At 37.5% G+C, this 17,148-nt stretch overlaps 2 protein-coding genes across 2 annotated transcripts; both read right to left on the bottom strand.

Moving 5' to 3' along the window:
• Positions 1 to 3,596: 3,596 nt before the first annotated feature.
• LOC132551421 (uncharacterized) lies at positions 3,597 to 5,000 on the bottom strand. The gene has a single exon (XM_060215559.1). It carries the CDS (start codon positions 4,998 to 5,000, stop codon positions 3,597 to 3,599), a length of 1,404 nt encoding a protein of 467 aa, XP_060071542.1.
• A 279-nt stretch (positions 5,001 to 5,279) lies between these two features.
• Positions 5,280 to 6,251, bottom strand: LOC132551420 (uncharacterized). The gene has a single exon (XM_060215558.1). It carries the CDS (start codon positions 6,249 to 6,251, stop codon positions 5,280 to 5,282), a length of 972 nt encoding a protein of 323 aa, XP_060071541.1.
• Positions 6,252 to 17,148: the final 10,897 nt, after the last annotated feature.

Below are 17,148 nucleotides of genomic sequence, written 5' to 3'. Positions count from 1 at the left end.
TCAATGTTTACACTCTAGTTATGTCATCAATGTTTACACTAGTTATGTCATCAATGTTTACACCCTAGTAATGTCATCAATGTTTACACTCTAGTTATGTCATCAATGTTTACACTCTAGTTATGTCGTCAATGTTTACACTCTAGTAATGTCATCAATGTTTACACCCTAGTAAAAACGTCAATGTTTATACGCACAGTAATTAGCATCACATCTAAAGTCAAAATCAATACATTTAGTGACGGCAACAAAATAAAATATCTAGTGATATCATCAATGTCTACACACCCGGTAATATCATCAATATCTACACACCCGGTAATATCATCAATGTCTACACACCCGGTAATATCATCAATATCTACACACCCGGTTATATCATCAATATCTACACACCCGGTAATATCATCAATATCTACACACCCGGTAATATCATCAATATCTACACACTCGGTAATATCATCAATATCTACACACCCGGTAATATCATCAATATCTACACACCCGGTAATATCACAATATCTACACATCCGGTAATATCATCAATATCTACACACCAGGTAATATCATCAATATCTACACACCCGGTAATATCATCAATATCTACACACCCGGTAATATCATCAATATCTACACACCCGGTAATATCATCAATGTCTACATACCCGGTAATATCATCACTGTCTACATACCCGGTAATATCATCACTATCTACACACCAGGTAATATCATCAATGTCTACACACCAGGTAATATAATCAATGTCTACACACCAGGTAATATCATCAATGTCTACACACCAGGTAATATCATCAATGTCTACACACCCGGTTATATCATCAATATCTACACACTCGGTAATACCATCAATATCTACACACCAGGTAATATCATCAATGTCTACATACCCGGTAATATCATCAATGTCTACATACCCGGTAATATCATCAATATCTACACACTCGGTAATACCATCAATATCTACACACCCGGTAATATCATCAATATCTACACACCCGGTAATATCATCAATATCTACACACCCGGTAATATCATCAATGTCTACACACCTGGTAATATCATCAATGTCTACACACCCGGTAATATCATCAATATCTACACACCCGGTAATATCATCAATATCTACACACCTGGTAATATCATCAATATCTACACACCTGGTAATATCATCAATATCTACACACCCGGTAATATCATCAATATCTACACACCCGGTAATATCATCAATATCTACACACCCGGTAATATCATCAATATCTACACACCTGGTAATATCATCAATATCTACACACCCGGTAATATCATCAATGTCTACACATCTGTCAGTAATGTCATTGATGTTTACACACCTAGTAAAGTCGTCAAATTTTACACACATAGATGTTTCCAAAGCTGTCAGCATCGACCTTTTACATTTTAACAGATAATTCATAATCACCATCAAATATTAATTTATCTATCCATGAATTATGTTTTCTAGTGTTACCAAAGGCCACAAGAAATTTCAAACGGACATATAGTAAGGAATATTTCAATAATTCTATTGAAATTTTCTGCTTGCTCTATATTTATATGATCCTATATAATTACGTCTGTATTTACATTAGTGCGATGCTTTTGCCGGAGGATGTGACTGTGAGTGCATGATGTGAAATCGCTCTGACGGCAAAGACACGAAGACATTGATTACTTGAGCCGTAACATTGACGGAAGTGGTATAGTTTAGACCAAAGAACATACAAAATGACAAGCTTAGATCGGGTTTCTACAGACTCTTGTCTTATAAAATGCTACTGAATATTAATAATTGTTTGAATTCGGCTTTTGAGAAAAAATATTATGAGTTTTTAACACAATCATGTTATTTTCCTTACTTGAAATAATCAAATAAATTTTCAATTAACATATAACACGCCAATTATCGTTTTCGATACGGATCAAAGGTTAACACACTATCTTATTTACTTCTCGTTTTCTGTTCACATGCTTCTGAAACAACTAGGTATACTATCAATGAATGTCATCAATGCCTTAACAACTACAGATATCATAAAAATTCACGAAAGACTTAACCTGTCAATAATGACTCAGTGATTATACAGACAGTAAAGTATCAGACATACATACCTGATATCCAAACGATCAGGCAGGTGACAGAGCGGACACAAACAGCAATGTCCATTGATCTTCCTAGCACGTTCATTCTGCGTATCCAATGGTGTTTTAAAATGTCTGTTACAGAGATGATGTATGATAGAGCGGTCTTGATATCGTAATTGTCAAGAATGTGTGATATATGTATGGTGCAATCCGTGTGCCATCGTAATAGAATTATCATAAACCAAAAAGCAAATTGATTTTCCAAGAAAGTTCCGCTGATAATGTGTTGGTGGGTAAGTAGTAAATAAACGTGGTCAGTATTAGCCCAGATCACACATACTAGCTTCCGTCTATACGTGATGCTGCAGTAGTCATAGATACGCGTAATTCTATAACCTATATCGGACCGTCATAACCTCAGCCTTACAGGTACCAACCATAACCTCAGACTTACAGGTACCAGCCATAACCACAGCCTTACAGGTACCAACCATAACCTAAGAATTACAGGTACCAACCATAACCCCAGTCTTACAGGTACCAACCATAACCCCAGTCTTACAGGTACCAACCATAACCTCAGACTTACAGGTACCAATCATAACCTCAGACTTACAGGTACCAGCCATAACCTCAGCCTTACAGGTACCAATCATAACCACAGATTTACAGGTACCAGCCATAACCTCAGCCTTACATGTACCACCCATAACCTCAGACTTACAGGTACCAACCATAACCTCAGACTTACAGGTACCAGCCATAACCATAGCCTTACAGGTACCAGCCATAACCACAGCCTTACAGGTACCAACCATAACCTCAGCCTTACAGGTACCAACCATAACCTCAGCCTTACAGGTACCAACCACAACCGCAAACGTACAGGTACCAACCATAACCTTAGCTTTACAGGTACCAACCATAACCTCAGACTTACAGGTACCAACCATAACCTCAGCCTTACAGGTACCAACCATAACCGCAGACTTACAGGTACCAGCCATAACCTCAGCCTTACAGGTACCAACCAGAACCGCAAACGTACATGTACCAGCCATAACCACAGCCTTACAGGTACCAGCCATAACCACAGCCTTACAGGTACCAACCATAACTTCAGCCTTACAGGTACCAACCATAACCTCAGACTTACAGGTACCAATCATAACCGCAGACTTACAGGTACCAGCCATAACCTAAGAATTACAGGTACCAACCATAACCTCAGCCTTACATGTACCAACCATAACCACAGATTTACAGGTACCAGCCATAACCTCAGCCTTACATGTACCACCCATAACCTCAGACTTACAGGTACCAACCATAACCATAGCCTTACAGGTACCAGCCATAACCACAGCCTTACAGGTACCAACCATAACCTCAGCCTTACAGGTACCAACCATAACCTCAGCCTTACAGGTACCAACCACAACCGCAAACGTACAGGTACCAACCATAACCTCAGACTAACAGGTACCAGCCATAACCACAGCCTTACAGGTACCAACCATAACCTCAGACTTACAGGTACCAACCATACCAACCATAACCCCAGTCTTACAGGTACCAACCATAACCTCAGCCTTACAGGTACCAACCATAACCTCAGACTTACAGGTACCAGCCATAACCTCAGTCTTACAGGTACCAACCATAACCTCAGACTTACAGTTACCAGCCATAACCACAGCCTTACAGTTACCAGCCATAACCACAGCCTTACAGGTACCAACCATAACCTCAGACTTACAGTTACCAGCCATAACCACAGCCTTACAGTTACCAGCCATAACCACAGCCTTACAGGTACCAACCATAACCTCAGACTTACAGTTACCAGCCATAACCACAGCCTTACAGTTACCAGCCATAACCTTAGCTTTACAGGTACCAACCATAACCCCAGTCTTACAGTTACCAACCATAACCCCAGTCTTACAGGTACCACCCATAACCTCAGACTTACAGGTACCAACCATAACCGCAGACGTACAGGTACCAACCATAACCTCAGACTTACAGGTACCAACCATAACCTCAGACTTACAGTTACCAGCCATAACCACAGCCTTACAGGTACCAGCCATAACCTCAGCCTTAAAGGTACCAATCATAACCTCAGCCTTACAGGTACCAACCATAACCACAGACTTACAGGTACCAATCATAACCCCAGCCTTACAGGTACCAACCATAACCTCAGCCTTACAGGTACCAACCATAACCACAGACTTACAGGTACCAATCATAACCCCAGCCTTACAGGTACCAGCCATAACCTCAGCCTTACAGGTACCAGCCATAACCTCAGCCTTACAGGTACCAATCATAACCACAGATTTACAGGTACCAGCCATAACCTCAGCCTTACATGTACCACCCATAACCTCAGACTTACAGGTACCAACCATAACCTCAGACTTACAGGTACCAGCCATAACCATAGCCTTACAGGTACCAGCCATAACCACAGCCTTACAGGTACCAACCATAACCTCAGCCTTACAGGTACCAACCATAACCTCAGCCTTACAGGTACCAACCACAACCGCAAACGTACAGGTACCAACCATAACCTTAGCTTTACAGGTACCAACCATAACCTCAGACTTACAGGTACCAACCATAACCTCAGCCTTACAGGTACCAACCATAACCGCAGACTTACAGGTACCAGCCATAACCTCAGCCTTACAGGTACCAACCAGAACCGCAAACGTACATGTACCAGCCATAACCACAGCCTTACAGGTACCAGCCATAACCACAGCCTTACAGGTACCAACCATAACTTCAGCCTTACAGGTACCAACCATAACCTCAGACTTACAGGTACCAATCATAACCGCAGACTTACAGGTACCAGCCATAACCTAAGAATTACAGGTACCAACCATAACCTCAGCCTTACATGTACCAACCATAACCACAGATTTACAGGTACCAGCCATAACCTCAGCCTTACATGTACCACCCATAACCTCAGACTTACAGGTACCAACCATAACCATAGCCTTACAGGTACCAGCCATAACCACAGCCTTACAGGTACCAACCATAACCTCAGCCTTACAGGTACCAACCATAACCTCAGCCTTACAGGTACCAACCACAACCGCAAACGTACAGGTACCAACCATAACCTCAGACTAACAGGTACCAGCCATAACCACAGCCTTACAGGTACCAACCATAACCTCAGACTTACAGGTACCAACCATACCAACCATAACCCCAGTCTTACAGGTACCAACCATAACCTCAGCCTTACAGGTACCAACCATAACCTCAGACTTACAGGTACCAGCCATAACCTCAGTCTTACAGGTACCAACCATAACCTCAGACTTACAGTTACCAGCCATAACCACAGCCTTACAGTTACCAGCCATAACCACAGCCTTACAGGTACCAACCATAACCTCAGACTTACAGTTACCAGCCATAACCACAGCCTTACAGTTACCAGCCATAACCACAGCCTTACAGGTACCAACCATAACCTCAGACTTACAGTTACCAGCCATAACCACAGCCTTACAGTTACCAGCCATAACCTTAGCTTTACAGGTACCAACCATAACCCCAGTCTTACAGTTACCAACCATAACCCCAGTCTTACAGGTACCACCCATAACCTCAGACTTACAGGTACCAACCATAACCGCAGACGTACAGGTACCAACCATAACCTCAGACTTACAGGTACCAACCATAACCTCAGACTTACAGTTACCAGCCATAACCACAGCCTTACAGGTACCAGCCATAACCTCAGCCTTACAGGTACCAATCATAACCTCAGCCTTACAGGTACCAACCATAACCACAGACTTACAGGTACCAATCATAACCCCAGCCTTACAGGTACCAGCCATAACCTCAGCCTTACAGGTACCAGCCATAACCTCAGCCTTACAGGTACCAGCCATAACCCCAGCCTTACAGGTACCAACCATAACCTCAGGATTACAGGTACCACTCATAACCTCAGTCTTACAGGTACTAGTCATAATATCAGTCTTATAGGTACCAACCATCACCGCAGACGTACAGGTACCAGCCATAACCTCAGCCTTACAGGTACCAACCATAACCTCAGCCTTACAGGTACCAATCATAACCTCAGTTTTAGAAATACAACGTAGCTCCTAGTTCATTATAGGTGGTATACAAAGCATTGGATATTTGTACTTGATAACCTGTAAAATTTATCAAGTATGGGAACATGAGGTTTGCAAGAAAACTCATTCGAAAGGTGAATATGATGAATACAAATAGAAGAGCCAATGCAAAATGAAGGTTTTCCAGTGAATACGTGCTCTAACTTACATATCATAATTGATAAAAGGAATGGTTAGTTGAAGCAGTTACAAATTTCACATATTCTTGGATAGAGAACACTAATTACTTTACAGCATGGAAGACAATTGGGATAGCTTTCCACTTCGGTGTATGTCCAAAGGGAGTATATTGATTGTTCCATTTCTAGTATTTCAAGAAACTGGTGGATGAAAGTTAGATGAAATCATTGGTGACAATTTCGACATTATTTAATCTATTTCCCCTTCCGTAATGGAGTTATATGTATTCATTCTGGTAGTTTCGGCTGTATACACCTGGTTCATGATAACATAAACATAACATGGATTATTAAAGATGCCAATCTGTTGCTATACACTTCAAATTCATCAAAATCCAGCTGTAGAAGCCAGAGTTAGTTGGACATCTCTCTAAACAGCCCAGGATAAGGAAGAAAATCCAGGCCTAAATGGTGCCTTTGCCGTTACATGGACATTTGAGCGACCCATTGGCGATAGCTTTTTAGCACAATGCTCTTTAGCACTACGCTTGGCTGGTCCAAGGGAGATAACTGTAAAGATCACAAGCACCCTTTTGTTCATTGTAAACCTATCCCCTCACATGCATTGACTAAGATTGACATGGTTTCATTAGTTTGATCTAGAATTTGTTGATTAACATTTTCGATAGCGTCCTTTGAACTAAAGGCTTTATATTTTTCAAACTTGGATCTTGTTTAACGATTAAGATAGGCATACAATCCAGTATGATTTTAATATTTGTTTTTCTGCTTCACTGCTGAAAACTTTTTATCATTGCTCAGCTATCCCATTGCCTTTATACAGCTGTGAATGCAACCAAAGCACCGTTCAGTCCCAATGTCTCATTACTATTGCAGTTATTTCAGTTGTATAGAGGTATAACAGCAGTTAGCCGACTTACTACTGGAAGGATGACGTCAGATTACTACAGTGGCTTGTGACAATGGTACTTATTAATAAGAAAAGGATTTTAGCACCAACATAATACTAAATTATGTAAAAGGATGACAGATGTGGAATCCCGTATACCTTAAATACAGTCGTCATTTCGCATTTTTAAAAAAAAACAATGTATACTTATCAGATGATGAAAGCGCAGTATGTTTCTTCTTGAGATATTAGTATTTACGAACATCTCCAATGATTGGTGGTTGTTTATCATGTTTATCCAACTCGTGTTAGTTAATCAAACTTTGTTAAGACACGCACTTTCGCGAGCATTCTTTTCTAAATCTGAAAATTAAACAACGAGATTTAGATAAATATGACAAACAACTTTTGGGAACTTGATTATGTTATGATTTTGAAGTTTTTAAAAAATGAATTTCATGTAACATATTTGTAAAATTGTATAATTTGAAAAAAAGAAATGAAAATCGTAGTGTTTTGTGTTTTATTGATAGACGCTCCGCTCAATTTCAAAGATGAGAAAGAACACGACACTGCGAGGTCGAGCTCACAGCTTTGACAGCTGAATATTTGACTAATTACTGTCAGATTCAATTATTGGTCGGTTCGTGCACGTGCTAGGGATGCTATTATCGTTGGTGGTGATGTTCATTTCTGTGCGTATTTCACTATCAATTAATTCTAATTCTTATGACATCACGTGCTCCCATTCCTGTTACAGATAGTGTGTATCACTAATGTGCGCCGACTGCAAATCCAGAAACGTGGTCATGTTAATGTGTTTAGATTGATTGACAATCTTGAACAACAAGAAAAGAACACACACAGGTGAAAGTAGCCCAAGGTCGGAATCAACAGTAACCAATTAGAGTCGTTGGGGATGATGGTGTTACACAATATGGTGTTGTGTTACTGGTAGAAGTTTATCTTATTTGAGGATAAGATGACATCTGAAAGGTGACTTTGAAAAACAGTTTTAGTTAGCTCCGCTGTATTACAAACTGGTGTCTTCACCTTATCGTTATGTGATAAGACAACTCTTTCATGTTCATTGTTGTCAGACAGTAAACCCTGTTATTTATTTGTGTTCAGAAATATCTTATGGTGTGCAGACGTTCAGCAGAAAAAAGAATAAATTGCTGTCAGCTAAAATGTAGTTTCATGGTCGTACAGATGTTCAAAACCTCCATCAACTCCAAGATGATAAAAGGATTTTGTAATGCTCCTGACAACAAGCACTGATTGGTAAATTCAATCAACCAATCGCTGTCTTCGTTTGAGCATACCCACTACTGTTTTTATTGTCTGTGATATTAGACCTCTTTCGATTTGGAATCGTTTTACCTAGAAACCGCCATTAGAATTGCTCTGGTAAAACGTTTAATTTAAAAAGCAATAACTGTTAGTGACTGGTTTTATCGATGTCAACATATCAGCGGTCATGGTCTACTGTGCTATCACCAAGATGAGTACATATATACTGTCGATCAGGAAATCTAATTTCCGAGTGTAAAAACTTTCGTTGAAAGATTAGAAGAGTTCCTAATTTCAAATGTTCGCCACAATATTTGCTGGGTTTTGCTTTTTTGTTTTGTTTGTTTTTGTTGTTTTTTAACTGACGATAAAGCCTGATATGAATCAGTGTGTCGCCGAACCCGTCAGGAAATGTTTTTAGAAGCTCTCTGCTGGAATGCTCGGTATAATAACATTGTAATGAGACTATTGTCTTCACTATGGACGATGTTTAGACTACAAATAGGAAGTTGTTAACCGCAATATATTGAGCAGCATTTATTAAAAAACTTCAAAATGCCAGATAATATCGAACACCAATTTAAAACAGCTCAGTTTTAAAATGACGTAGTAACGCTTTCCTTTTCAAAGTTGAAAGGTTTCCGACAACACTCAGTGATTGTGTCATGCAATATTTTTGGTTCAAGTTATGAAACATTCATCGTACATAGGTTGCCATGGCGCATCGATCGTGTCTGCTGAGATTAGGACGGATTATGTTGCTATGGTTATTTAATGATAACACAATGATTGGAGTGTATCGAGTGTATGGTGTAACCATTCGATCTGACATAATAGGTACGGCCACATCACACCTATACTAATTTCTGTACACGTCCATGTGTCTAAGCATGTTTGTTACATGTGTCTATCGTGTTCTAGACGTTACCGATATAATGGCACCGACTGGGTGGTTACTAAAAACTCTAAAGTGAACTCGTCATTAATGCGTGCTACAAGTTTAATTGCTCTCTCAGAATATAACATAGGAATGTTATTTTCTCATCAACACATGCATATATTGTAGATGTCTGCTTTCGAAATTTGTAATTTGATTGGATATAATTAGACATACTTCAGCAATGTTATGGTCATATGCATGGCCCCCAATTAACTTGTAAACAGTGTTGCTATCTGTCATTTAGCACAACCAATTACAACTGCATGTATGACATGTTTGCGTCTGCAATCTGTCACCATTAGAAAAAAGAAACAATAAAAATACAGTTACATTTAGACGTTTATTAAATAACTTCGTTGTCTGTGACATGTTTCCAGGATAATTACATTAATTACAGCGAAGTTTGATACAGAGTTTGTTTACAAAAAGTAAAGGGAGCAGAATACAGTCGCTGAAGTTTTTATAACAATAAATAACGTTTCATATGCCATGATTTAGTAAAAGAAGAATGTTCGGATTTTTTTCATCACACAAATCTGAAGTATGTTAGCTGTAACATATTCCCTCAAAAATATAAGATACCCTCACAACATTGTCTTACAGCGAATGTGATATATTGCTGAATGAATACGTTAAATAGAATATCTTAAACTAAACAATACACCTTAAGTTGTGCATAATCAATAATGTATATAAACGCTGGTTTACCTTCTCTACATATTACAGTGTATAGATCTACATGATAAAACAATGTTAACAAGATGTGTTTATGAAACACCATGCTCCCTGGTTGCAGCAAAATTCTTAAGTAAGACATTAAAATTGTACTCTGTAATTGCATGCACGCTTTGTGAAACACTACTGTCTGCATTGTGGTAATGATGTTTTTAATGATCATATGTAGGTCAAAAGTCATGGTCAAGGTTAAATGGTCAAAACATTTGGTACCAGTAGAAAGTTCATGCCACAAAGGAACATACATGCCAAATATGAAAACTATGCCTCTTTTGATGATTATGGCCAGTGTTAAAAGTTTTCAAATGTAAGTGAAAGGTCACGTCTAGGTCACATGGTTAAAATTTTGGTACCACCGAAAGGTCTTGTCACAAGGAACACACATGCCAAAAATGATAGGCCTCCCTCTTATTGTGCAATAGCTATGGACAACAAACAGCACGAAAACAATTTGCCCCGCTCTTTCAATTATACATTTAGATAGACTTCATTTTCTCCACACACCACTGTAAAGCACAGATTATGCGTATACACTACCAAATGGTTGTACAAAGACATGGAATGATAATACGTAATGCATGTTGAAAGGGTTAGCAACCCGTATATTCAGTATACTACACAGTGTCCTGTGTTAAAGCCAAGAAGTCAGTTGGCAGTTTGGAAAGACCCCCACCCCCTCCATTGTGCAATGTAGACTTTGTATGTATAATGGTCAGAGAGAATTCAAAAGAGTCTATTGGCAATATAAAGACATCTTATCCCCATTATAAAATATATAAAACAGTCAATGATATTAAAAGGAAAGTATATGACAGTCTTTGCAGTTTTATTCCTCCGTTACCCACATTGCAAAGTTTGGTCCGACAGCATGAGTGACACCTCTCCTCGTCCACATCTTCTCCCCAAATACCACAATAGTTCTTACAAACGGAGGAACATCCCCGTGTAAGGCTTACTATGTCCCCGTACTGAGATTCCACCCGTAGTACCTGTAATGTTAAAACACCATTTCATTTTACATTCTAAAGTATTTTTGTTTCCAATGCGACACATACTGGTTCATTTGATACACCCAAGGACAGAATAGTGCTTGATGCAACAAATACGAACAATGGACATTGCCACGAAAACGTTGCGGTGAAGACTTATGCAAGGTAATTTAATCTACGTTGAGGGACTTTAAAACGAGCTTAACAACGTCTTACATATGGTTTCAACACAGGTGAAGATATCATTGTTACAATTAACATAATAGATAGACTTATAGATAAGTCCTCGACTTTTTAGTATACCAAATAATGAACATGCGATCATCTTTTCATTTCCAATTCAGAAAGTTAAAATCGCGAAGAAAGAAACCACAAGCGCAGGTAGCTTGGTGAATTCTAATATCGTTAAATCAATTTCAACAGAATATCATTATACATTAATTGTAAGCGAGCTTAAATATTACGACTGCTGACTTTGCTGTGAATCCGACATAAGTTGAATTATAGCAATCTATAAACGATACAGTATAGTTGACTACGACATTTAGACGGAACAACATGCACGGAACATAAAACGTCTTCACATAACTGATGGAGTGTGCAGTAAAACAAACTCACTCTACAGAATGGTTCATCAGAACCACATGTGACCACCTCAGACATGTTTGGTGTGTGCACACAGGGATCACTAGCCACGGTAGCAGTACACGTGTAGCACGTCAGGTTGTAGGCGCCACCACTCTCTGTAAATTAGAATGGAAAGCCTTAGAAGTTCTAAAATAAAACTCCAGTAACCTGTTCATGTAGATATAAGCAAAAACGTAATTCATCATAAGCTTTTGTCTAGAGGCGTAAATTCGAATACAGAGACAAATATATCACAATTCAAATTTCATAGATATCAGCTCGCATCCAGCAACATCTGTTTCCGTCCTTGTGGCAAATTGATTAAACTGTGTGTTTCTACCTGACCTTATATTACTACAAAAAAACGACCGAGGAAAATGATCTAACAAAATACAATGAAGAATGATTAAAATACAATTAAGGTTTTAACAAAATGATGATAGGAGCATTCAGTGTATAAAAGGAAAATGACTGACGGAAATCTCAAGAAAAGAAGAATCGTTTCAAATGTGTTAACAACTCATTTACTTATACAACTATACATAAATATAAAACACGTTGATACAATGCAAACTAGTTCGGATTTGGTGCATAAATTTGGTACAAAAACACAAGTAACACCTCCCAATGAACATAAAATGCACTACAGGGGTATACTTGAGCAATTAATACAGAAAAATGTATTACATGTACCTAGTTGAACGATAATATGTAACATAGTGTATTTTGTTCGATTCCAGGTGTTTTTTCTAATAACAATTTGTTCATGTAATTTCTGTATTATTCCTATTTTACAGTTATCATAGGACATGTATCAGCCAAACAGTACCCTATATATCAGTTCATTGTAGATTTTTCCAATATGTCCAGAGACTTCCTGACTTCCTCCATCAAAATGTCGATTAGAGCATTAAGGATAAAACGTCATATAAGTGTGAATAACTAGAAAGATAACATTTACCTCATTGTTGTTTATGATGTTTATATAAAATATCTAATTTCAATGTCAATGCCATCTACAAGCTGACGATAATCAATTTACTGGTGGCAAAGGATATAACGAAAAACCTCTATATAACAGAGACAATTAAAAAGCATACTTTCGTTATCAGAAGGTTATATTTCTCTCAACCTCACATTTTTGTTTTGTTATTTGTGCACTGTCATATACGTCAATCTTAGGCCACTCTGTATCTTATTGAGCAGACTGCAATTCATTCTTGATCACAGCTTAAGATGTCATATTTAGCATGAACTGCGACAATTCAGTAAAACACTTACGATTACGTTCTACAATGCATCAATCGATAAGGCATTGTGATTACAAGTAGATACAGGATATAAATGTGTGTGTACATATTTGCTTAAAACAAGAATGATCGTAAGGTAATCAATTGCCATGGAAATGCTAGAGGCATGATCCTGTCAGACGGTTACCATGGAAATGATATTGTAAACATGAAGTAATTATGCAGATTAAAACTTCAAAGGCATCAATAAGATAGACTGACATTATTAGCTATCGAACACACATAAGGCCTCTTTATATGCTATTAATATCTATGAATAGGCATTGGGCAACTTTTTCATTGCGTTTGAGATCTATTTAGAACAATGTGATATGGACTTATCTATCGTGTTTACCTACTGTTTCATAAATGTCTCCTTTATGCTAGTAATCATAATGATATTAAAACTACTTCCACTGCTGTGTGGAATAACTACAGTGCAAAAAGTAGCTACAGTAATGAAAAATGATTTATAAAATTATATCATTTATATCTAAATAAAAGAGAGCTAGATTTAACCAGGAAAGCATATGCCATATATATGCATATGCTCATGTGTAATTATGGAAAAATACGAACTACTTGAACCCCATGATTTTACAGTATTCTATGATAACTTAACAGAGATATGATGCTGATTATATATTGTTTATAATCATTAACCATATCAGTTTCTTATTGTTATATATAAATACTGACAGATTTAGTATATTTGTATATTTTGGTTTGACAATATAGGCAAAATAAAATTTTAATTGGTTTTATATCCGGATAGGTATATACCATACAGAGGTAGTGTCATGAGGTGATACACCATACTGTACACTACCACAACACTACAACAACCACACACATTGATGAATTATAATCATAAAACCTAGAAAACGGATGGATAAAGGAAAGTACACCCTAAGAGAGAGTCTACCGGAATATAGACAAATTATATTCCTCTTTAAGTAATTAAGACTGACATTAAACATCAGATCTATTCTTAACAATAAATCAATGTAGTAACACTGCTGTCAGCATAGAAATCAAGATGCGAAACTATCGCTGATTTCCATTATAAATATTTTTTGATATGTCTGGATATATGGAAACAATGGTCAAACAAGGAATACTTCTCTGACTTGAGGCTAGGACAGAGATACTATTACCTCTTTGACTCTTTAATTCTTTGGAAGATATTTCTTGGCTCTACCAATTAAGCTGTGGTATTATTTTAGTTCAGCATTATTCTGAAACTGCATCAAAAAAGAAAACTAGGAATGAAAAAGAGAGTTATACTGTGTAAGCCAGAATATCACATTAGAAGAGACATAAAGCAAAACAATTACAGTTATGAGTTATGATTACAAACGGTTTTCAGAAGTGTGACTTTTTCACTCGCCAAGTCGTTCACAGATTTTGCCATGCTCTGAATACCGTTTCAGTTGTTGGCTTGAACAGTTCCATGAGTATTGAGTGAGTGATGTGTCAGACAAACAGTTTCAATGTAAAATTGTTCTCATCTGTAACACGATTAATGGCACGTAACGGTGGTAGCGTTCGTCACAGCCATACAAAATAATCCGAAAATAACACCAATACAGAACATATAGAATCACAGCAACACAGGCATTACAAGAGATGGAATAGAAGCATGATATCATATGTTTAACAAGTAAATGTGGACCTGAACTCTTCCGTAAATATAAAGGTTTTTATCACTTGGAGAATGATGTCTCCTGTTTAATCTCGCAATTGATACCGATTATTGATTATTGAGTATAAGCATATTACCTAACACAAATTACTAATCTGTAACGTTTTACTCGCATACAAAATAGACCGAATAATGATTGATATTAAACGATAAATCGAATCGTGTATTTCGTCTTCAGTTCGATATTAACGTCACTCACCTTAGCATAAACACTATCTAAACAGTATAAGCACACTGTATATGTAAATTCAGACTAGATGTCACTCTATGTAAGAATAAATGCAATCTGCATATAGAATATATAAAATGTATATATATTTACTTACCGTTATATAAAACTACCAGTAAGACTGCATACAAAGCACATCTCATGAAGCTGGCAAAAACACAGTGTGTCATACTCGAACGTTATTCCGATGATGAACATCTAACACACACCATTGTACTGTTTCTATTCTAGAATATGATGTTTTGCGAGTCAAACAGTTGTCCTTGTGATCATACCGCCATATGCGCTAGCTTCTGACCGACGAGATCCAATTAGTTTTCATTGACGATGTTAATCGATATCACAGGTAACGGAGACCACAGTTCGCACACCAGAGTACCCCGGCTTATGTCGTCCTGGAGACGTAATGCATTGCTTGTTTTCAAAATTGAAAAAAATATATATACAAAAAGTACATTATTAGAATATAATTGAAATATATAAATTATGTAAAAAATTGTGACCTCTTGCAAATGGTTAAGAACGTTGGTCAATATTTCGAAGATTGAGTTAAGTATCAGAAAATATCAACACAGAACCAAGTCATCTTAAGAAACCGCGTTTTGAATTGCCTGGTCACTTTAGTCTGTGCAATGATAGATTTGACAATGTACAGTAATTCATATATCTTACAAGGTTAGAACGAACGGCTACACACTGCCATATAGTGAGGTCGATGTTCTAAAGGAGCGAAAGTCTTACATGTTATAATATGGAAATGGGTATGTGGATTTAACAGAATTGTCATCATGCAGCTTCTTAAAGACGCCGAGGTCAAAAACTGATCGAAGGCCCAAAGAGCAAACGTAAATTGCTTACGAATGTTTGAAAGTCATTTGATTTGCGTGTTGTATTATCGAGGATATCCGTCTGTGATGAGTGAAAACTGTTTGATCATAAAATGATTACCAAATACGCCAGCGTTTGAGACATCTTGACACGCGATGGAATGACCTTTTCCACTTAACTCACGTCCTCAACACCACCAAATTCCCGAGATGGCAATGGCTACAACACGTGTTAACAATTACTAATGGATTGGAAATGTGGATGGACAGTCATCGATTTCCCGACTACCGAGCAATAATTTATCGGTAGCTTGTATTAGAGAATGATACGTTGTTTAACTGTAATGTACTTTTTGATATGTCCTCTGTGTATTTTTATTATGAGTCTAAAACATGCTTCACTGGCAATCAATTTCGAATAGTTTACTAATCTTTCATTGATATTATACATTCCTTCAGTTCTGAAGGAACTGCTTTTGGATGGCCTCCCTATTGCAAAGTTATAATACGTAACTATGCTTTTGATGTCTGATTCCCTCCTAGACACTCTTGCACTAAATGCAAGCAACATAGATAGCATGGCGAACATTTGATTTCTATTGAGTTACCGGAAAACAAACACAGAAGAAAAATCAATATTCATTCGATATCAGTTAAATGATAAAATTGTATTATTTCGGTTTTTGAACACCCACTAGAGATCCCTATGCGGTATTGATCAAACGGGAAAATAATCAGACTTGAATGTTTGTTATCTATACCACTAATGTTCCAACATGTTTCAACAAATGTGAACGTTGAATTAACTTTACAATGAGGATTTAGATGAGATAAAGCTGCTTTACATAAATGACGTGTTGATTATTGTCTATAAAGATATACAACAACAAGCTAGGTGGCAACATTTGAGACCAAGACAACACAATTGAAAAAAAACCCATTACAAACCCAAAATCGGTAGGGGAAAAAGATTTAAGCATGCCTAGTGAATTCAATGTTGCTTACCTGCTTTCATTTGGGAACGTGACAAAACTTACCTGGATTTACATAGCGGGTGTCGTCGGTAAAGCATATTGGCTATCCTTCTGAAACACCTTGTCTGGCCATCCACGTACTTATTTTAGGCGTTTCATGGTAAATCTTTTTCGCTTTTTCTGTGGCCATGTCGGTA

Source organism: Ylistrum balloti, unplaced genomic scaffold (genome assembly GCF_031769215.1).
Source record: "Ylistrum balloti isolate Yb309-2 unplaced genomic scaffold, AGI_CSIRO_Ybal_v1 Utg370196, whole genome shotgun sequence".
NCBI lineage: Eukaryota > Metazoa > Mollusca > Bivalvia > Pectinida > Pectinidae > Ylistrum > Ylistrum balloti.
This window is presented reverse-complemented; position numbering and strand designations above follow the sequence as displayed.